Source organism: Bombyx mandarina, chromosome 22, assembly GCF_030267445.1.
Source record: "Bombyx mandarina strain Sakado chromosome 22, ASM3026744v2".
Lineage (NCBI taxonomy): Eukaryota > Metazoa > Arthropoda > Insecta > Lepidoptera > Bombycidae > Bombyx > Bombyx mandarina.
The window spans coordinates 4,617,194-4,640,256 of NC_143228.1; the positions used below are offsets into that span (position 1 = coordinate 4,617,194).

Below are 23,063 nucleotides of genomic sequence, written 5' to 3' on the forward strand. Positions count from 1 at the left end.
ATAAACGAAGCTGTATTAAGATGTAGGGATGGACTAGTGCGTCGGGTCACACAATGGTAATAAGGAGATAACGGGATCATATTAAATAATTGTTCAGTCGCAAAAATATGATATTTTTTATCATCACTATAATCTTATTATTTCCATATATAAAAGCCACAATCAAAAATTAAACTGTCATCTTCATTAATAAAGCATTTTATATTATTCACTCACTTCACTTCACGCTGTGTTTTGATACAAAAAAAGCAGTTTTCGCAATAACCCTCATATCCTGAGAAACGTTGAACATACATATTTATGTTGGAAAATAAAACTATGTGTATTTACATGTTGGTATTTATTTTAAATTTATCGTAAATAATTTGAATAACATTAAACAAATCGTTACTTCCTTCAATACTAAATTATGTCACTTATTTTATGAATAGATGATGGTACATAATGTGTAAATTGCGATGACAGTTGATGTGTTCAGTAATAACTTTATTTTTCACGACACATTATTCGGCTTACACAGTAAAAATATACGGTAATTTTTATAATCATCGTATTATTCAAAACGACATATTTCGTCGAAATATAGAGAATACTTCATCAGCCGTCGTAATTCTGTTTAAGATATTGAATATTAGCAGTAGTTCTATTATACTTATTTTAAGTTCTTAAACAATTTATTATTTAACATTTGTTCGAGATTAAAGGAATTCATTTCCGATACACAATTACAAAAATTACTTATACATTATGTACAAAATTTTAGACATTTGCTAGCCAATCAATCATATAATTATTCAGAGTATTTAATTTTATTATATGTACATCAGACAACAGTATTATAAATATGCCGTAATTCTAACAACGAACAGTACTAAAATTCCATAATTAGTGTTTAAAAGTAGCCTGTAAGACTCAAATATATTTGCTTATAGACTATTCGAAATAAACTTTGCAAATTGTAAGTAAAATATAAATAAAAAATCTAAGGGAAGGGCACCTCCAAAAAGACGTATATATAACACGAAAATCTGTATCTGTATCGAAAAATACATGCGACTGAAAAAAATAACTAAAACAACAAAAAAAATGTTTTGAGCTGTCCCTTTTGTTTTGAGGCAACCATTCTAATTTGAACCTCCTTAAAAACGATATTAAGGCTAATTTGAACTCTGAGTTACACTTGCAGAATCCCGCTCCAATCTGATGTACTTACTGAATTAGCGAATGGTATTTATTTCATATTGTATCTTATTGTTGTCTTTTTTTATTGCTCTTGTAGGCAGACGAGCACACGCCTGATGGTGAGTGGTTACCGTCGCCCATTGACTTCAGCAATGCCAGGGGCAGAGCCAAGCCGCTGCCTACAAATGTCTAATTATTTTCAGTTTTCCTAGCGCAACCCCAAGTGAAACTTGTGTGCTAAGCTTTTAATCTAAATATCTGCTATCGAAATAATATTCTTACGCTTAATGCTTTCGCTTTGAAATAACATGACCGAAAAATACCTTGGAGCCCATTCTCATATTCTAATTATGTTATCAAGCTTAATTTTATTTCCTACGACATACGAACTCTTAAATATTTCAAACATGGAGATTGAAGTGTGAATTTTTCGAAGTGTACAGTGGTGATTGTTATGTAACTACTGTAATTATAAATGTAAGAAAAATAAATTAGCAAATAATATTAGGTATTGTATAATAATTTAACATGGCACGTTGATGTTTATGAGAAATTGTGGAAAATAAAAGCCGTTTTATTACTCCACTTATGTATTCGAGTGAATTATAAACTTCTATGTAGTACACAGCATAGGTCAAAGATATCACGATTGAGTTCATGTTTACATTGACTAAACCGTACAAGTCAATGTTTTCTTTGAAGTGATTTTAACGTATTTGCTGTTTTATTAACAAACAACATTGTTAAAATGTTAAAATATTTTTAAATTTAAAATACTTAATATCCTTATGTCGTTTACGTTGATGTCCATGGGCGACGTTAAGCATTTACAATCAATGAGTTTTCGCGGGCTTGTCAGATTTCGAAGGCAATTAAATAATATTTTCTTATAAACATTGTGTATTACAATTTTTACGATATAAACCAGACTAAAATGTTTAAATTTTAACTCCAGTTCTTTAAGCGCGTAATTAAAGCATCTCAATCGCTCACAACATATACTAAAGAGACAACCACGAAAAATGCATTAAAACGCACTAAAACATATCTTGTCAAACAAGAACCTGACACAATGGCAAATCACAGTTTCCTTTAGGTCTAGACACTATCATCTACTCTTAAAGAGGACTTAAAAACATTGAAATTCAAACTCGTTCACATCGTTTACGATCAATAATAAATATTACTAACACTTAAGCAGGTACATACGTACAGTCGAAAAGAGATCCTTAAATTTAATTAAGCATAATGGTAATTACAATATTGTGATTCGTTTGAAGTCAATATAACCTACGGTTTTTCGATTAAAACTCAAATGAAACGCTACAGTATTCCAATCTATCGATGCAATTCAAAGAGAACTAAAAATGAAGTTTCTGTTTTCTAATTTTACGATTATCGTTGATTAAGAAAATCGTTTCTCAAAATGGACAAGCATAGGGAGTAAGTGCCTCATTACCAGTTTTATTTAATGTAATTGTGGAATTCTTCAGCTATTTAAGTACTATCACTATTTACGAACAACAATTAAAATATTTGGAACGAAATTTTTTGTACAACTCTTCCGTTATAGATATTTTTTATGTAGTTAATGCCGCTTTTCTCATCTCATATTTTTCTAATAGACAATATTTACCAACAATCTTAAGGAACTATATTTTCGAAATATTGTATATATTTACACTCGCTGCAAATAGGACTTTTACAATGTTTTTATGGATTCTACGTAATTTAATATAAACGACAATTAATGTAAACATTATTCTGTAGGTATAATATAGTTTTATTAAAGCTTAAAATTAATTTTAAATTAGAAATCTACCATATAAAAACCAAGCCTTTTATACGTTCTTATGTTAGAAATACATTTAATATAATGAAAATGACTTTTCCGATAGGTACCTACTGTTTTTGTTCTCTTGATTCTTTGTTATAAAAATTACAATAGTGACAAAGTTTGGCACCATAACAATGATTGGAAAATGCTTAGATAAATATTTGGGAAATTATAACAAATTATATAATAATAAAACGTTATCATCTTTGGCTATAAATGATAAAACCTTTCCGAATGCTTTTTATGATGTATGTAACTTAACTAATCTGTTAATGGTATAGTTAATCTGTAAATGTGCGGTATAGTGATAGTGTACATATTTATCTGTTTTTACTGGTGGGTGTATTAAGTCCGCATCGGTAGCTAAGTACCACCACCCTAGCTATTTCGGCCGTGAAATAGGCATTCGTTCTGATTTGCTGGCGGGACAGCCGTTGCTTAATATAATTGAGATTTCATCCTCATGCTGTGAGGTGGATGGCTTCAGTAACCACTGAACACGAATTTGGAAGGGCACTCGGCATAACAATACAAAATTACACAGTTATAGTATATAATAATATATATTATTACATTTATGATACATTATGTAACAAAACAAATGAATTAGTTGTAGTGTTCGTAAGAATCGAATTAAGTAATCAAGTTATTTATTATTTTTAAAAAATACTCTGTTTTTATTTATTTGCATGTTCTTTTGTAACAAAACGAATTTTATTTGCAACAACAGGAACTTTAAACTAATTTACTCAAATATTTCGGCAAGCTTGTGATTTTAAACTTTTTTTTACATTTTCTTTTTGAAGTGATATTCTATTGCGTGTCTTATCAAGCTGAGGATATCACAAAACATCATTTTGCATGAGACGATTGACAAACAACAATCGATTATTATGAACTGTATTCGATGTGTTCCTATGAAAGCTCTGCACTTGAGACGCGAAAGCTGCACCACGTTAGTTTTGTGCTAAAGACTTTTGTTTATTGATTAAAGCGTTTAGCAACTTTATTCTAGCTTTGATCGCTTTGTAACGTAGGTAATCTTCCTCGCGACCTTTCTTATCGTCCCTCTGCACTTTCCTACTGTTCTGCAATTCGAAGCTGATTTCGTATTCCTTGATACTACGACGCAGTACCTATGGAAGTAAAAAAATCTGAAATTAGTAACTAAATCCTGTTTGAATCGGAATATACAAGTGTAAAGAGATTGCTCCCGTAAACGATAATTGAATGTCACCCACTGAATTTCTCGCCGGACCTTCTCTGTGGGTCGCGATTCCGCTCCGGTGGTAAATCCTCAGAAGCACTGCTCTTGCTAGGGCTTATTAGGAAACTCTCTCAGGTTGAGCCTGTGAGCTCACCTACTGGGCCAGGCGTGGCTCGAATAGCCTCTTGGGGTACCAGTGAATAGGAAGAGAAAAAATAAATATAATGTAGTTATATTCAAGGTTTTATAGACATTAACATCTGGTAGATTTTTTCAACGAGTTCACTGCCTACCTACTGCGAGGTGTTTACCGGAGCACAAGACATTGCAAACAAGAGGTCGCAATGGCAATTGTATTCGCCGATGCCAGGGCGCATGAAGATTATTTCGCCTCACAACCCATAACCACTTCGGAGAAATAGCCAAAACATTGGTACCTACTAACCGAGTTCACAATATGCTACCAATAATACAAGATGTTCTCTGACTTCATCGCCATTCTCCAATGGGCGTGACCGATAGCGAGATGTTCTCATTATGCATCCCTTCCATAAATCCTTCTTAAATATATTAATAAACGTAATTATACTATAAATTATACAGATTATTTCGATGCTCGAAGTATCAAATTTAATTATATGACAATACTGTCCTACCATTTAAGCCGATCCGCTTAATTTATTCGCGGCAGCAATAAGCAAAATGGCATTTACCTACTCGTACGTACATATTCTTGAAAAAAATTATTGTGGTTTGATGTTTTTATGACACACCATTTGCAAATAACATATTATCGTATTATAAATATTTGGTTTCCTTTAATATGTGTATTGTGGTGTATTTATATGTATATTTAGGTGTATTTAAATGACCTTTTCGATAACTGGAACAATATCTTTAAACTCTTCTTAAACGGCTCTATGCTACCATCGGATCGGAATGGCGGCAGCTGAGAAGATCCGGCGAGAAACTGAGGTAGTTGTGTCTATAGGCTAGTTCGCACGTCCAACTCTTCGTCATAGTCGATGAGTTCGAGGAGTACGGTGACCTGCGCTTGAAGATACTAAAAGCTCTAAAAGCACTCTTACCTAGCTAGGTACCTATGCCCTGCCTATTTCTGCCGTGAAGCAGTAATGCGTTTCGGTTTGAAGGGTGGGGCAACCGTTGTAGCTATACTGAGGCCTTAGAACTTATATCTCAAGGTGAGGGCGGTATTTACGTTATAGATGTCCATGGGCTCCGGTAACCACTCAACACCCATCAGAAATAAAACAAAAAAAACATGTTTTGGGAGACGAGAGCTTTGCTTTGCCCCGTCGCCTGGGTCATATGTGTAGTATGTAGTTAGCGGTGCCCACGATAAGAGGGTTACAAGACCATCCACTGTGGCAGTGATAAATAAAAAAACAAATATTGAATCTCTTTGTCTCTCTATGTAGCTTTACATTTCTCATTCTGTTGTCGTTTTAATTATACGTACACTCTTCTGCAGCTTGGCTTCAATCAGAGCTCGATTCAATTCTTCAAGGGTGAGACAATGTAGGCCCTCGTTAGAAGGGGCTGCGTCGTCGCTTGTAGCTGACTGCGCCGAGGAAGTTGACGATGGCATCTCTTCCGTCAGAGCAGAGTCACGTGTGGGCGGAGACTGGAGAGGAGTTTCCGTTGTCTCCTGGAGCAATACAAGAAATGAAGATATTAGAGTAGAATAAGGTATATTGTACACAAAAAACTTAACTAAAATTGGCGATATTATGCCTTATCCCATTCCCTTTGAGATGAGAATTGAGCGAAAAGAATGACTGAACACAAGAGACGTAGACAAACTGTTGATTATCATGTGACGATCAATAGATGAGCGTTTTTTTTACGGATGTTATAAATCAACTAGCGACCCGCCCTCGCTTCGCTTCGGAAACATTAAAACACACATGAAACCAAAAAAAAAAAAAAAATTTAAAAAAGTAGCCTGTGTTCATCAGAGTCAATGTCGGCTTCTAATGGAAAAAGAATTTTTCAAATCGGTCCAGTAGTTTCGGAGCCTATTCGAAACAAACAAACAAACAAATCTTTCCTCTTTATAATATTAGTATAGATATAGATATAGATGGAATTTAAATCAAATCGAATCTTACCTGAGATGAATCAGATGGTTTTTCTTGGGAGTCGCTGGAGCTGTCCACGCTCGTGTTGAACAGCATCGTTTCGTGCTCGTGAATGGTCGCCAACTCGCCATTAGTGCTGCCAATCAGCTGTGAATTGTGACGGAAAATTTTATTCATCATTGATTGAGTATAATAAATAAAATAAAAAACCCAAAAATGTTCTAATTCACTTTTTAATTAGAGCGTTGCGGTTCCATCATCACGATGATGATGATCTCAGCCTATAGCTGTCCTCTGCTTAACATAGGCCTCTTCAATTGATCTCCAGTGCGGCCGGTTCATTGCCTCCTACATCCTACGTGACCCAGCGATTTTCATTAGGTCGTCAGTCCATCTGTTATGTGGCCGTCGCGCACTGCGTCTGCCCGTACGTGATCACTCAAGGATTCTTCTGCCCCATCGGCCGTCCAATTCGCTAAAAATCGTAATTCTATTTCTTTAAGCCCAAAAAGGGACTAATTTCAGTTTTTTTTAATAAGAAGTTGGGAAGTGTTTGTTGATTTAAGTACCTATACATAATAATTATATTACCGGTGGTTGGGCCTATTATGAGACGTACGATTTGGTACCAAAGTTCAGTTATTACAATTCTAAATACTGAATAGCTTTTGTTTGCCTTTTCTAAGTGGAACAGCAGTCAGGGTTTCTAATTATTAGATCAACAAGGCCATGTTGACATTTCTATCTTTGAACCTCAAAGAAGGTGGCGGTATTAGGATTGGAGGTGTCATATCCTATGTGGGGGTTAAATTCTCTTATTGAACAAAGAAATCACATCATGGCGCACTTGGTGCTAAACGGCTATCGAAGTATTTAGAAGTCACAAAGTTAATGCCACCACCCCTTAAAACGAATAGGAAAAAAAAAACCTCACTGCAGAAACAGATAGGACCGCCAATTCCATAATTTTTCGCTACGTCTACCAATATAATAAGTGTAATTAAACAGAAGTATGAATACTGGTGGTAGGACCTATTGTGAGTCCGCGCGGGTAGGTACCACCACCCTGCCTATTTCTGCCGTGAAACAGTAACGCGTTTCGGTTTGAAGGGCGGGGCAGCCGTTGTAACTATACTTGAGACCTTAGAACTGATATCTAAAGGTGGGTGGTGCATTTACGTCGTAGATGTCTATGGGCTCCAGTAACCACCTAACACCAGTTGGGCTGTGAGCTCGTCCACCTATCTAAGCAATCACTACATACTATAAAACAAAGTCGCTTTCTCTGTCCCTATATTCCTATGTATGCTTTTAAGATTTATCTTTAAAACTACGCAACGGATTTTGATGCGGTTTTTTTAACAGATGGAGTGATTGAAGAGGATGGTTTATATGTATAATAACATCCATTAAATAGTGGAGAAATCAATAATAAATTACAGTTTCCGAAGCGAAGGGCGGGACGAGGGCGGGTCGCCAGTAAAAAATAAAATAAATAAAAAAGTCACCGCATCGGATCTAGGTGAGGCGAGTACTCTTTTCACGGCTCTGTAACGTTCGTAGAGGTGTCTGGCGGCACCGCGCTCTGCGGAGTGCGCGGGGGGCCGGCCGCGCGCCGCTTCCAGCCGGAGCAGCACGCGCTGCACGCACAGCTTCTCGGCGGCCATCTGCGCTGACGACCAACTGCTCTCTGGGATAGTCGAACGACCTCCGGCTTGACGGCAACCTTCCAACCACTGTATGAAAAGGAAGCGCTTACAAAATTACTTAACGAATACTCCAGTGCTGCTTTACGTGTACGAAGAAGCCAGTGTGTCTAGTGCATTTATTTTGCACTAGCCCCTGCAAACTATCATAAGCTTAACAAGTCATTCCACCCCTTCTAATTCACACATTTAAATGAGATACCGTATGTTTCTTCTCTACCTATTCGCTCGGACGTGATAAGCTCACGGGCCAACCTGAGAGAATTTGGTAACACTAGCCCTAGCAAGAGTAGTGCTTCGCAGAATCTACCGCCAGATCGGAATCGCGACCCTCTGAGAAGTTCCCGTGAGAAAGTCAGTGAGCTGAAATGTCTATGGGTCTAAGTGTCTATGGGTTAGTTCGCTCGTCCAACTCTTCGTCGATACCGTATAAATACAGATATACTTGTACGGTCATACATACATGACGTATACTTAGCTATATACCAAAAGAAACACTTGATAGAGACAAAAAACCTTATCATGTGGATTTTAAATTACCAGCAGATCTTACCTCTTCGATATCTTTAACGATTTCTGACATTGGCTTTTCGCTTTGCAGACAAATCTCCAATTTTTCATCTCTTTCCTTCTGCAGCTTCGCAGCTTGAACCTTCAGGGCGTATTCGACGGGATCCGTCTTGATAGATCGTTTCTCCGCCTGCAGTTGGCGTAGGCTCTCGTACATTCGGGTGAGCTGTACATCGGTAATCCGGTCGCTCGGGGCGATCGCGTGCCCGTGCAATGTCTCATAGTCAGTTTCGTATTTTGCAATATTCTTTTTGAGAATATGAATCTAAAAGTAAAGTTTATAATAAAATATATGCATAGTAATTGTATCTAACTTATATCACGATATGAGAAAAAAAAGGATCACGGTATGCTTAGACAAGCTGATGGTGACTGGCAAGGTGAACGGAAGAAGACCATTAGGTAGAGGCCCTACACGTTGGACTGACCAGATCCGCACTACCCTCGACACCACAGTTCACGATGCTCTACACTCGGCGGCAGATAGAGGTAAATGGCGTGGAATGGTCCGCATTAAACACTTGTTGCGAGGAGGTGGTCACGACCCTACGGATTGAGGAAACCGAAGATAGAAGAAGAGAAAAAGAGAAGTGAGTGTTGAGATGACGGCTGATAGACGAGAATGGAATAGAAAAATTCGGTGTGCCAACCTCACCTAGTGGGATATGGTAGAGACAAGAAAGAAGAAGAATTGTATCGAAATTAATGTTAAAAATCACAGGGATTAATATAGTCAGATTTCGAAAAGTATACACAAAATTCACTAGAATATATAGGTTTGACTCGTTAGACCATTTTTTGAACATCATTGTAGCTATTAATGTTAAGTACTGTGTATCTATACGACAAAAGCAGGAATAGGTGTTTCGATTGTTTTTTTTGTGCATATATACCGAAAAGGTTGATTGATCAAAACTCTGCGCTATATATATCGAGAAATCGGTGGACGCAAACATGTTCCACAATTACTCTGTGTTACAATCCTCCAAGGGAGGTAGGTGTAAGTTTCTTCTTATTGATACCGGAATCACATTTAAATGTTTACGATTAATTAAGACGCTTTTATTAGCTTGACCTGTTTCTATGTAATGTGTAATGGAGTCTTTAGAGAGATTCTGTTCAACAAACTTTGAGACATTCTATTAACTTGAAATTTTGTAAATCAAAGACTAATTTTGTAGCTTTGCCCTTATAACCTGGCGGGATTACCCGCATAAAGAAAATTTTATTTTGAACCGACTTGCTATTAAAGCGCTTATTTTATCAACGATATTTTTTACATTATTTTTAACTATACGAGCAATGGTATTAAAATACTAATCAAGGTTTATTGAACAATAATAGATATATGTTTCTGAACTTGCTCTAGCAAAAAAGGAAGCTACTGAATGAAACAATACCTGTGGCATATGCACGTTATTCAAATATGAGTATTAGTGAATACGTTTCTCTTTGCACAATGGCTGAGAATCACCGGAATGAGAGTTGCCTCAGTATGCTTTATGTCTTTACTGGTGGTAGGACCTCTTGTGAGTCCGCGCGGGTGGGTACCACCACTCTGCCTATTTCTGCCGTAAGCAAGTAATGCGTTTCGGTTTGAAGGGTGGGGCAGCCGTTGTAACTATACCTGAGACCTTAGAACTTATTCTCAAAGTGGGTGGCGCATTTACGTTGTGGATGTCTATGGGCTCCGGTAACCACTTAACACCAGGTGGGCTGTGAGCTCGTCCAACCATCCAAGCAATAAAATAAAATAAAAAATGCGCCGTGACTCAGTGCGCGCAGTATAGAAGTCATACCTTCTTACTGATTTTCTCCAGCCTTCGATCAGGGCAGGGCTGATCTAGGCGAGTGCTGTTGAGGGGTGCTGCACTGCGCTCGTGTTGACGGGCACGTTCTGCCGCATCCCCAGCGCTATCCTCGCATATAGTGCCTCTTGTGCGACCAGCCTGCCGGTGGAGTGCGGCCGCGTCTAAAGTCTCCGGCTCATCGCTTACTAGAAATACACGGTAAATTATTAGTTATTAGATACCTGTATCACTACATAGTGTAAAACAAAGTCGCTTTCTCTGTCCCTATATCCCTATGTATGCTTAAATCTTGAAAACTACGCAACGGATTTTGATGCGGATTTTTTTAATAGATAGAGTGATTGAAGAGGAAGGTTTACATGTATAATAACATCCATTAAGTAGTGGAGGAATCAATAATAAATTACAGTTTCCGAAGCGAAGCGAGGGCGGGTCGCACGAGTATTGTACAAAATTAAAAATTTGCCACTGAGTTTCTCGCCGTTCTCGTCTCAGTGGGTCGCGTTTCCGATCCGGTGGTAGATTCTGTGAAGCACGGCCCTTGCTAGGGTTCGTGTTAGCAACGTCGTCAGGTTTGAGCCCCGTGAGCTCACCTACATATTAGGGCGAAGCTGAAATAGCCTCTCAAGGCTATCAGCATAGGTAAAAAAAAAGTAAATTTTGTGAAATGAGTAAACGTCTTTAGGGCAAAAACAGTAACGATGTTTATTATTCACTGGCGTGTATGTACTTACCCTAATCACTGTCATCTTTAGAGTTAGATTAATTTTGTTAATTTCGTATTTTGTTTTGAATACAGAAAACTATTTTGAATTTATTTATTGATAACAGTTCGTCACTAGCTACTTAGCGAAAAAAAAAGATGTTCGATTAACAAACAGAGAATACGGTACTTAACAGTTTTATCTTTGCCTATTTTTATCTAGATTTATCGCCTCTGGTCACACTAGATTCAAATAGTTGATGTAAATGTTCATAAAAAATACGTCTCGTTAATAACAGAATGGAAAGGTAGCTTACAATGTGGTTTTTGTATAACAACGTAGTCGTAATTGGACGGGGTGGTGCATCTGATTTCTTCTGTAGTTGTGAAGCATTCGTTTTCTTTAGGTTGTTTGGATATGCGGGACGGAGCACGACGGCGTTTGCCACCGTACTGCGGACGGCGCGCTCGCGATAATCTCTCTGCTCGACGTTCAGACTGTAATGCCAATAATATTGTAACAAAAAAAATACATTTATTAAAAAAAAAAATGTTTATTTTTCCCTTAATATATGTTTCATTATCTATCTGTTTCAATTTATGGTATTTAAAAAGGAAAAATCATGCATTTAAGGGTTAAGTCAATCGCAAGTTACGAACGAATCCAATGTAAATTTGACGATCGATAGCTCTCGTTGCATGAATGCTAAAAATAAAAAGAATATTTAAAAAAACGTATAAAACACTTTTTAATAGTAAACTCAGCTACAAGTTTTAGTGATCTTTCTGGTTCCCTAGCTAGGTTCGGATAATAGACCCAAATTAGTCATATAGGTAATCGGTTTGTTGATGCGTCGGTAATTTTCAAGATTCATTGAAATTAGTAAAAAATTACCAATATGTTCGTTACGTTACGTTAATAAATAGATATATAGATACAGTACAAGCTTATATAAGAACGTTAAAATTAATTAAATCTTTAACTAAAGCAAATAACTGGTAAGCACATCGCTTATTCATTTATTTCATCTATTTGGGGCTTAGAAGCAGGAAAAAAATCTTGAATCCAATTTTAAGTCTCACCTTAATTGATATTAATCAAAGACCTATCAAGTTACCGTTTAATATACAGAAAGTCAAAGCCATTATTTTATAAATATCTTCAGTATTCTATATAGTTACATTTGTCAAGTTTTGTCAGCACCAAATGGACGCAAATGTACCAATATTGTTTTGATGCTAACATTAAAAGTTGCTACCAACTCAACGATAGCTTGAGTATCGTCAATTTCCACTGTCGCCGTTATTTTATCCACGTTGACTTTACTTTTCGGGCGACTACGCGGTTTTTTTTTAATTCCTTTTCGACAGCGTTGAAACCAAGTGCGTTCGTTTGTGTGTGGCTCCATTCAAGTCATAAATTAGCCTTTGCTCGCCCACCTGTCCTGGTGAAACTGGAAATGCCTCCGGGCCAACAGTAATCCTTCCTTCATAAAAAAAGGAAACCAAATCATAAATCTTTGAGCCGTCTGTGCGGTATTGCCAGCGCGACGGAGCTCGTACTCCTTAATTAGGTCCTCGTATTTTTATACTGATGTAAAAGATACAAATGTAGTTAAAACCAAACACTAATCAATAAACAAATGAGTGAACAGGAACATAGAATACCGTATTTTAAAAATAATATTAATTTGAATTTAGAGTCTATTACCAGCCATACATAAATTAGATACATTTCAAATGGCCAGTATTGTAAAACGGCAACTTAATAGGTTTATGTGCATACTCTTCTATCTTTCAAGCCCCTTCTATACTAGTCTATACTAATATATAAATTTACAGTGGTTTCTACGGATGTTCCGTTATAACTGCTGAACCATGCATCCGATTGACTTGAAACTTGGTTTCCATGTAGAAAATACATGTACTTAATGGATAGGCTAATATTTATATGAGTGTTGGACTCCCTACACCAGTTGCGTGGGTGTCAATGATGAGAATCATTGTGGGGGTGAGAAATAATAATTTTAATTTTGAATGCCCAGCGAAGCGGATGGGTACAGCTAGTAGGTACTCTATAAATTAAACACCTTGAATGTGCTAGCGTAAAGGGATTGGGGGAAATTAAAAATTTACTTCGCTTAATAAAATGCATACCTCAAGCCTGTTAAAGTCGTGTAGGGGCGGCGGAGGTGGTGGTGGGGGCGTTCTTTCCTCGCTATGAGGTCTTCGTTCTTTTCTCTCGTGCGCGCATCCAGAGTCGCGTCTCTCGCGACGCTTGCGAGCCTCTCGTTCGCATTCAGGCGCCGCCATATTATCCTCTGGTTCCTTCTCTTGCTCCCGGCCCCTTTCGCAGCACTGTGTACGCCAGCCCAGGCCAGAGATTACTACAGGCCGCTCGCTTGAGCACTGGTTTTCGTTTCCGTAACCCTAATTTTATTATGTAATGTTAATGTGTCGTGTGCAGATACTGATGTGCTTACCTACATGTATGTGATACACGATGGTTCTGGTATAGTGAAAATCTACTTAAGATACGGGCAGAGGCGGATTATTCGTAAGGCAAACTAGGCACGTGCCTAGGGGCGTGTAGTTATAAGGGGCGCGCGAGCTCAGAATTTTTAAATAAATAAAGAAAATAACATATCGACGATTAAGAACTAAATGCTGATCTATAATCTAAATCTATAAAAGATTATATTGCACAAGCATCGATATACTCGTATGATGCAATATTGCGGGTTTGTTTGTATTTCATTCGCGCATTAGCGTAAGTGCAAGAGTCCTGGTCTACTAAAGTCTAGGGTTTGATGATACAACGTCATCGTAATTGCAAAAATAACTAGTTAAAATTTATAGTATTATGATGGCCATTTATGGCCGTTACAGGGGCGCCGATAAAGCGATTGCCTAGGGCGCTCTGGACCTTTAATCCGCCACTAGACACGGGTATAGAAACGTTGAGGTCAATTGTGAAACTTTTTAAATCATGTACCCAGTGAGTTTAATGCGAGTTTTTTAACTTTCTCGGTAACCTAAAAGTTGACGCAAATTTTGCAACGTATGCAAGTTGGAACGTTTGCCTACGTTTGCCGCTAGGGGCGCGTCGAGTTAACTTTTACGCTATCGAGAACGTTAAATACTCGCGCTAAGCATAGTCTAAGAGCTGCCCTTTCAGTTAAGCTCTTTTTTCCCCTTGAAATAAATTAAGTTAATGTTATGAAGTTTAAGACTATCAAAAATCAACGTGCTTCAATGGTTGTGATCTTAACTGTTTTGTGTGTTTCTAAATTAATCTACAGTTTGCCGACTATGAAGAAACTAACTGATTTAAGTTACTAGGCGTTATGCTATATCAAATGTTTTCTATTACATAAATGGCCATGAAAATTGTGATAGAATCAGTCGTGGCCTTAAGCGGTTATAACTAAACTTTAGATTGATCAAGCAACTTTTGTATCGGTCTGATTTTATGGCAAATATTGGAAAATCTGGTTTCGAGGATAGCTAAACGAAGTCATGCATGTCTTTATTCTTAAAATAAACTATACGCAGTTGTTATGAATAATCTTTGAAATCGGTTCAGCTATTCTCAATGCCTTTGGAGCAAATTTTTATTTCCAAAGTGATTCACATATTGATTTAAAAAAAATCTATTATATTAATATGAATGCATGACATAATATTTTTTAATACGTTTGAAATATATATTTTTCTATCTCTCATTAACTGTTACAAAGCCCCTTTACTTGAAAATACCTGAATTATATCCAAACGAACCATTTTCGGTAACCGGACAGATTTATTTCTCGTTTTTTTTATTTGTAAATTCTCTCCGCTTTTACGTTGGTTCTGAAAGAAATTATTTTTGGAACTAGCGTAAATAAATGAGCACGAGGTCAACGTTGCAGTGTGATACCTATTACTTTTAAATCTGGAATTAAATTAAAATAACTAACATCTTTAGGATGGTATTTCTTGACAGCTCTAAGTCGTAAAACTGGTGCGAGTAACATGGACGAAACTATGTGTTTTACTATGTTTTATAACTAAACTAGCCTTCATTGCAGCTCTTAATATATAGTTTTATAGATCTAATGATGTTTGAGAAGAGCATTTCTAAGAAGGGAGCAGCTTAATATAGGTACCAGTAACACCATCTGTCGGCAAATAGCAGAAACGGATATCAAAACAACTATGTAGTATATACTATCGGAAATTTGTAGACAAGTTGTGTCGATTATAAAAGCGTTGCAAAGACGACATGAAGTAGTTAATCGGGCTGCTATAACAATATCTACATTTTGATACTAAGTATATATCTGATACTCACAATACAGTATCGCGCAGCGCTTACTATGGACTCCAATATTCTGGTTAAATTATCTCGACTACGGCTGGCCAGGGTAGCGGCACAGCGGAACCCCTTCCAGAGAAGAATCTAACACTAAACAGCCGGGCTATTGTTTATCCTTTTATGTAAAACAAAATGAATGAACTAAAACGGAACGGCGGAACGCGTTCGAGCGCCGTCTTGACGGAATACACAACACAGAGGCTAGAGTCAGGACGCTCTCAGTTTATTTAATGATGTCACAACTTAACTCTGACATATCGCGGTCTCGGCACATATTGAGGACGCACTGACCGGTCAGCTAGAGTCACGGTCCGATCCGATTTACGGTTGCTTCAAGAAATGCGTTGACACTAGTCTGTAATTTAGCATTTAAAGTCCGAGAGAATTTTTACAGAGCTGCTTAGCTCGTGAACGTCAATGCGATGTCTTTACACCTATCATTATTGAATTGTCAATTCCTTTAACGGTGAATACTGGAAGCACACAATAGCTTCAATTCTCGTCTGCCATGGTGGTGAGGTTTTCGAACATTTTTTCCTGAGCGTATGAATCCAATTTATTCACTTTGTCGAATCAAAGTCAGTTGTATCTGAAAAAAGAAAAAACTATACGTAAGCACATATTTATTAAGTTATCGCGACACTTAAAATACATCATATACCTAAGAATAGCGATAATGGACCCTAAGCTAACACGCGAATTATATTTATTGTAAAGATGAATCCTCTAAGATTTTTATTCCTATTATTCTACAAGTTTATGTTATGCATTACCGCTTTTTGGATATAAAACGCGTACGTAAGGTACACAGACTTATTTTTTAGAATGCCGTTGAAGCGATATTAAATTCTAAATGTTGTCTTTCTAATTATTGCACATTTAATAATAAATAAATAACAGTGCATACTCGCATTATTATGGGATGGCACTTCGAAAATTCCAATTATGGTATATCACGATTGTTTTATGTCTAATGCCCAGAAGGCATGTTCACTTGTTACGTGTCAGTAACAGACAGAATGGCCTCTACTGGTATCTACCCCTCCGGACTCACAATTCGATTTATTAATGGATATGCAAATTTTATTAATTGCAAGGGTTTTATTTTTGTCACACGACTTCATTTGTTTATCGTGTTTAAATTATTTGTAATTATAAAAAAATATATATGAACATATCTGAAAGAGCACCGAAAAGATAAGTGCCGAAACAATATTAAGCTCATTCGTAAGTTTTCTTTCAGCAAAATAAATAAAATAAGTCAAAATAAAGATAATTAAGAGTAACTTTATTCTTCTCTTGCCCTTTAGGGGCTACATACAATAAACATTATATATGCCGTGGTACTGTTAAAACTAAGGCTTAGAACTCATGTTTGAAGACGGATGCCGATATTAACGTGATTGAGGTTAATTAATGGGCTGCGGCGACCACTGTTAAGTGTTAACTAGGTGGGACGTGAGCTCGTTTATCCATTTTAACAATAAAATAAAAACCAACGAACTTACTAGCTAGACAGCTGTATCGATTTATTTATAACTAGCGACCCGCCCTCGCTTCGCTTCGGAAACATTAAAACACACATGAAACCAAATAAAAAAAAAAAAAAAAAAAAAAAAAAAAAGTAGCCTATGTTCATCAGGGACAATGTCGGCTTCTAATGGAAAAATAATTTTTCAAATCGGTCCAGTAGTTTCGGAGCCTATTCGAAACAAACAAACAAACAAATCTTTCCTCTTTATAATATTATATTTATTATATTTATAACATACGTCGCTTAATGTTCAGTACGTAGATTTTTTTTTTTTTTTTTTTATTGCTTAGATAGGTGGACGAGCTCACAGCCCACCTGGAGTTAAGTGGTTACTGGAGCCCATAGACATCCACAACGTAAATGCGCCACCCAGCTTGAGATACAAGTTCTAAGGTCTCAAGTATAGTTACAACGGCTGCCCCACCCTTCAAACCGAAACGCATTACTGCTTCACGGCAGAAATAGGCAGTAACTATTAAAACCGCATAAAGCTATTACGTTTCACCTGACATGAACATTTACTGGGCGACACGACGTGAAAGGCTTCTATGTATGTATTTATAACTTTATTAATACGCTTTTATTAGCTTCAGACGTATGTATGTTAGTATGTATGTAACGGAATCTTTGAACATGATTTTGACCCCCTTCCAAACGTCAGATTAACTCGAAATTTGGAATAATTATTAAGGATCGATGACAATTCAATATTTTAAACAGTTCGATCCGTTATCCTTACTAGGATAATCAGGATTAGCGATTTTTTTTGTTTTCCTGAGACCCGGAGTGTCTGCGTCAAGATCAAAAATGAAAAACTACCATGCGCGCCGATCGTCTATTTCTTGGATAAGTTACCGATTGAATCAAATGAAATTTTTGAAAAAAAAAAAACAAGAAATTGATATTTAACTAAAAAATAAATAATAGTTTAAAAAAACTTAAAAAACCCTGGGGTGCATGGTATCAATAGTTATAAATATTTGGATAATCTCCAGAAAAGCACCCCACGCTTTTTTTACAATAAAAATTTTTTTCCTACACTATTTTTCATTCAAATTTATTGAAATTTATTTTCTATTTTTTGGTCGGATTTTCTATAAAAGCGCATTTTTTTAGTTGTTTTAAACTATAATTTATTTTATTTGATAGAAGGGCGAACGAACCCGCGCCACTGCCCTCCTTGAGACGTTGCTATACCTTTGAAGCCAGAACACATTACTTCGTGATAGAAATACACTGAATGACGGTTAAGCACACATTAAGATATTACACAGTGACAATTAAAATGACTAATCCATCCAAACGCAACTTCGCTAATCATTATGACGAATTGAATTTTATGTTAGTTTACTTCATGATTTTGTATATTATATTCGACCATAATTAAGAATGCCAAGACAACTACTATATGGGAAACCAGAGGGCCGCAGAAGTCGTGGCTGGCCCAAGCTCCGATGGTTAGATGGCGTAAAGCACGACCTCAAAGTTATCGGTGTCAAGAACTGGAAGAAGAAAGCCCTGAACTGAGTAATCTGGACATAATGGACAAGGCCAAGGCACATTCTGGGCTGGTCTAAGATAATGATGATAATTAATGATAGCTCAGATTTACATTCTTTTAAATTTATTTCTAAGATGAATGGACGAGATCGCGGCCCATCTGGAGTTAAGTGGTCGCTGGAGCTCATAGACATCAACAACGTAAACGCTGCTACTCACCTTGAAACAATGACATGAGTTTTTACAGTACAACAGCTGCCCCACTCTTCAAACCGAAACACATTACTGCTTCACGGCTGAAATAGGCAGGGCGGTGTTACCTACACGTACAGGCTCAGAACACGTCATACCACCAGTACAAAATCATTTTATGTATTAAATTTTCTTTTTCACTTCGTTACAGACATTAAAAAAAAACATCCCTTTTCTAGTTATTTTATTTTTTTATAAACATCAAATGAGATTAGTTATAAGCATTGAACTGTTTTGTCTATGCCAATTTATGTGTAAATAGATTCATAAGATATAAGAATGAAGTAATTTACCAATAACAACGAAATATAAACCACATTATTCCTGAAATGTCACTTACAGGTAACTGCGTAGTTGCGTGTCCGTAACCCGTTCTACGCGTAATCTCCGAAGAGCTTATTACATCAAGTAAATTTATCGTAAAAAATGCGTTTTTGTTAGATTTTTTAGTGGATTTTTGATAGAATATAAAAGACAAATTGACGTATAAGCTGCCAAGTTTATATCCTCATTGGTGATGAAACAAAAAAAATATCATCAAATAACCTTGTTTTGTTTATATATTTATACATATCCTATCGGATCCTTTCGATCCACTGTCGGTGCTTTTAGGCACTGTACGCGCCGGTTCTCATGCAACCTAGCCTATAGGTACAACCTGCTTAGTTTCTCCAAGGATCAAGTCAGTGAGTCGCAATTCCGATTTTGTGCGAAGCGAAGCGAACCCGTGCTCTTGCTACTCCTAGCACTAGCCCTCCGGCTAGTGTTAACAACTTCTCCCAGGTTAAACCCGTAAGCTTACCTAACGAACTGTGCGTATTTGGAATATCTTAATCAACCTAAACCTAAAACCTAGGTTACCAGTAATTAGATAGGGGAAGAAATCAGTACTACATGTGTCTAATCAAAGTCATAAACCAAAATAATGAAAAAAATACTACTGAATATAAATAGGGCTTGTTATTAAATCGATGGACAATCAACACATACATTTTGCATAATTCTGTCACGAAGTGGTCATGCGTTTGTTTAAAAGGATAGCCATTATTCGAATATAGTTTAGATTTACGTACAGGAACGAATCCGTGAATTTGGACCTTGTTAGTAAATAAGTTACTTAGGTAAATTACGAAACAAGTAAGCCATTGTATGATTAGTTATAAGTAAGAATTTACTGGAATGTAAGATGTTTATAGACACTTATCGAATAACTCAGCGTTGCGATTATAATCATAAAGTCATTGGAATAGACACCGCGACTTTTAATTAGGTCTGACAACAGATTAATTATTTTGTGTGCATAGCACGTCTTTTTTGTTTGAACCCTTTTTGTTAAGATTTGAATGTGATACTACCTATAGATATTGAACTGTGAGCTATAACAATCGTGATTTTAATTAATAAAGAAAACAGAAGAATACAACGTAAAGCTAGAGCTAACCATGTAAAACTTTATGTAAAGGCGAAAGAGACCAGTTTTGCTTAGTAACGTAGACAAGATTTTATTATAAAGGTACGTTTGATGCAGTTGCTAACTGTGAACAATCTTCTGCTTTTAAGATAAACACGAAGATCGCTGCATCATGCTAACGTAGTAATTTTAGTGAAGTTTACTTTCCTTTCTTAATTATTGTAATTAGCTGTAATCATTGAATAGAGTTGTATCTCTCTGCTCTGTAAAAAGCAGTATTTCGTACTCAGTACACCTTTAATACTCATATTATTCTTGGCATAATCCAACTAACATAGGTATTTTTTTCTTTAGCGTCCATATACACCGATCACTTTATATCAGTAAGTATAGATCGTTCTAGAACCAAATTATTGGATAAAATATCTCTTTTTTTACCTATGCTGATAGCCTTGAGAGGCTATTTCAGCTTCTCTTTGACGTATAGGTGAGCTCACGGGGCTCAAACCAGAAGTTCTGCTAACAGTAGCCTTAGCAAGAGCAGTGCTTCGCAGAATCTACCACGAGATCGGTAGAAAACAGCGAGAAACTCAGTGGGAAATATCTATAGTATACTTAAGGCATGTTGAAATCTCCCTAATAGTAACGAGAAAAGTACAACTAATTTCTCGAGAACGACTACATTAAGGAAAATTAATTTCAATGGATAGTAAAAATCCAACGATGAATAGAAGGCTTCGTAATCTAGCTATGAATGAGTTTCTCGTGCTTGACCTGATTAAGTGGGGTTCGCGTAGGCGTGCTCCTTGATGAAAGCTCTCGCAACTTATTAACTGAGATAGCTCGTCTTTGTTCAAACAAATTAGTTATAGCAATTGTACAATCATCATTATGCATTACTACTTATAATGTTTTTTTTTTTGTAAAGTTATCGTTATTATAGAATGAAACATTACAATTGTTTTGTTTATTTGACATATTAGAATGAATAAAAAAAAACATACAATAAGAAGCAATGATGCATATCCGGATTCATCGATCATAATCATTGATGGTCAACGTTAAGCCATTGTTTACTAGAAGATTTACAAAAATGTAATATATTATATGTTAATAATATAATTGTAAAATAAATCATTATCCATATTACATTCTATAAGATGTTCTCGAGTTTTTTAAGGTGTAAAGGTGAAATTATGGATGGGGTTGGTGTTAATTTAAAGCATCATTTGATTGATATAAATCTATAAAAAAATTAAAAGAACTAGCATATTTGCTCAAATATTTAGACTATTAATGATAGTTTTTGAAATGTATATTTTGTATCTCGAAGGTCGTGGTAATAAATAGGATATTTAAAATGTTTAAGTAATTTTTACTTATTGCATAGATGGTTGAATGAGCTCACAGCCCACCTGGTGTTAAGTGGTTACTGGAACCCATAGACGTCTACGACGTAAATGCGCCACCCACCTTGAGATATGAGTTCTAAGGTCTCAGTATAATTACAACGGCTGCCCCACCCTTCAAACCGAAAGACATTACTGCTTCACGGCAGAAATAGGCAGTGTGGTGGTACCTACTCGTGCGGACTCACAAGAGGTCCTGCCACCACTAAATTGCTCCATTATTAAGTCTAGAACAAAACGTTTTGAATGAATAAAATTCTATTGGATTGAAATTTTTCTCCTTCCCTCTTCTGCTGTAATAGTTGTAAGAAGACTAAGTGACTTAAATTATTTACGTTGATCAAGGCAATTTAAATTCACTCTGTTATCAGAAATCACCTTAATATCAAATCAAATCAATCTTAATATACCTACTCCCTGGAGCAGTTTTCATTTTAAGGTGTTTTCCAAGTATTCGTTTCCGAGAATGATACGCACTTCATTTTTAACCAACTCATAAGAAAAAAAAACAAACGTTTTTAATTAGAGTGTTATATTTCGAAAAATAGTAACTTAGTTGAATAGTAAAATGTGAAATTATAATTAAAATATTGATATATTAAATTTATATATTGATATATTATAAATATTTACAGGCGGATTTTAAATTTATTGAAGTTCTAGTATTTTTATACTTTTGTGTCTTTTCATTAGTAAATTATTTGCATTAATTTTACAATAGAATTATTCTAGTAGTAATCAAAACAATACAGCAATACCCATTTGACTTAATTTCTTAATAATGTTTCCGGTTAAATTTTTAACATTATTATGTAATCAAAAGAAATTATCTAAATAAAAATAAGTGCGTACTTTCAAAAACTGAAAAACAAGAAATCGCATCAACAACAACACCCTAAATCCATTGTCTTATTGGTTATTAGTTTAAAAGCATAATAATAATGCTTTGCCGAAAACATTGCATCTATTGCGCACTTGTCGGTAGACCACAAGCATGATACAATGAAACGCAGAAGCCTTAAATAAACGCTTTACTACCTTAATATCCACTAAAATCTGTCATGGAAAAGATTTTTTTGTGAATATTTATTGTAATATTTACAAGTAACAAAAACGTCCTTGAGATATCCCACCTCACCTCAATCAGGTGCTGTCGAGGAGAATGTATCCAAAAAATCTTACCAAATAAAAAAACGTGTTGTACGGTGTCTTTATAGTTAATATTCACAGAATAAGGAAGTGATTTGATAATACACGAAATGGCGCCGTGTTGCAAAATGGCGCCTGCAACATCCGCTCCGAACCGGCCTCTAAAGCCGACTGAGGGAGGTTGGGTGGAGCCCGGCACGCTCAACCCGCATTATTTTATCGATAAGCTCTTCCTACGTTGAGGGAAATAGAAAACAAAAGAAACGTAGATACTCCGTAGTTATTTAACTCAAATATATGTATGTCATGGTATACATAAGAAATACTTGATTA

The 23,063-nt window shown here is 36.1% G+C and overlaps 1 protein-coding gene across 4 annotated transcripts; it reads right to left on the minus strand.

The window, feature by feature from the left end:
* Positions 1 to 323: 323 nt before the first annotated feature.
* On the minus strand, positions 324 to 22,921 carry LOC114252365 (protein FAM13A). 4 transcript variants are annotated; one of them, XM_089737198.1, is made up of 11 exons: positions 22,764 to 22,921; positions 15,452 to 16,064; positions 14,878 to 14,970; positions 13,276 to 13,476; positions 11,436 to 11,616; positions 10,404 to 10,600; positions 8,588 to 8,869; positions 7,837 to 8,064; positions 6,359 to 6,475; positions 5,707 to 5,895; positions 324 to 4,155 (listed from the first exon to the last, which is right to left on the minus strand). In XM_089737198.1, exons 3-11 carry the CDS (start codon positions 14,899 to 14,901, stop codon positions 3,976 to 3,978), a joined length of 1,599 nt encoding a protein of 532 aa, XP_089593324.1. In that variant the 5' UTR covers positions 14,902 to 14,970; positions 15,452 to 16,064; positions 22,764 to 22,921; the 3' UTR covers positions 324 to 3,975. The 4 variants fall into 4 exon arrangements, with proteins under 4 accessions (XP_089593324.1, XP_089593323.1, XP_089593326.1 ...); XM_089737197.1 differs by having other exon boundaries at positions 13,276 to 13,548; XM_089737200.1 differs by lacking the exon at positions 14,878 to 14,970.
* Positions 22,922 to 23,063: the final 142 nt, after the last annotated feature.

Excerpts from the sequence above, each read along its gene's own strand:
- LOC114252365 (XM_089737197.1), bottom strand. The coding sequence starts at position 14,901 with ATGGTTCGTTTGGATATAATTCAG. Across the intron at positions 8,065-8,587 it reads TCGTTAAAGATATCGAAGAG|TGGTTGGAAGGTTGCCGTCA; the intron begins GTAAGATCTGCT and ends CTTTTCATACAG. Across the intron at positions 4,156-5,706 it reads AAGCCAAGCTGCAGAAGAGT|GTACTGCGTCGTAGTATCAA; the intron begins GTACGTATAATT and ends TTACTTCCATAG.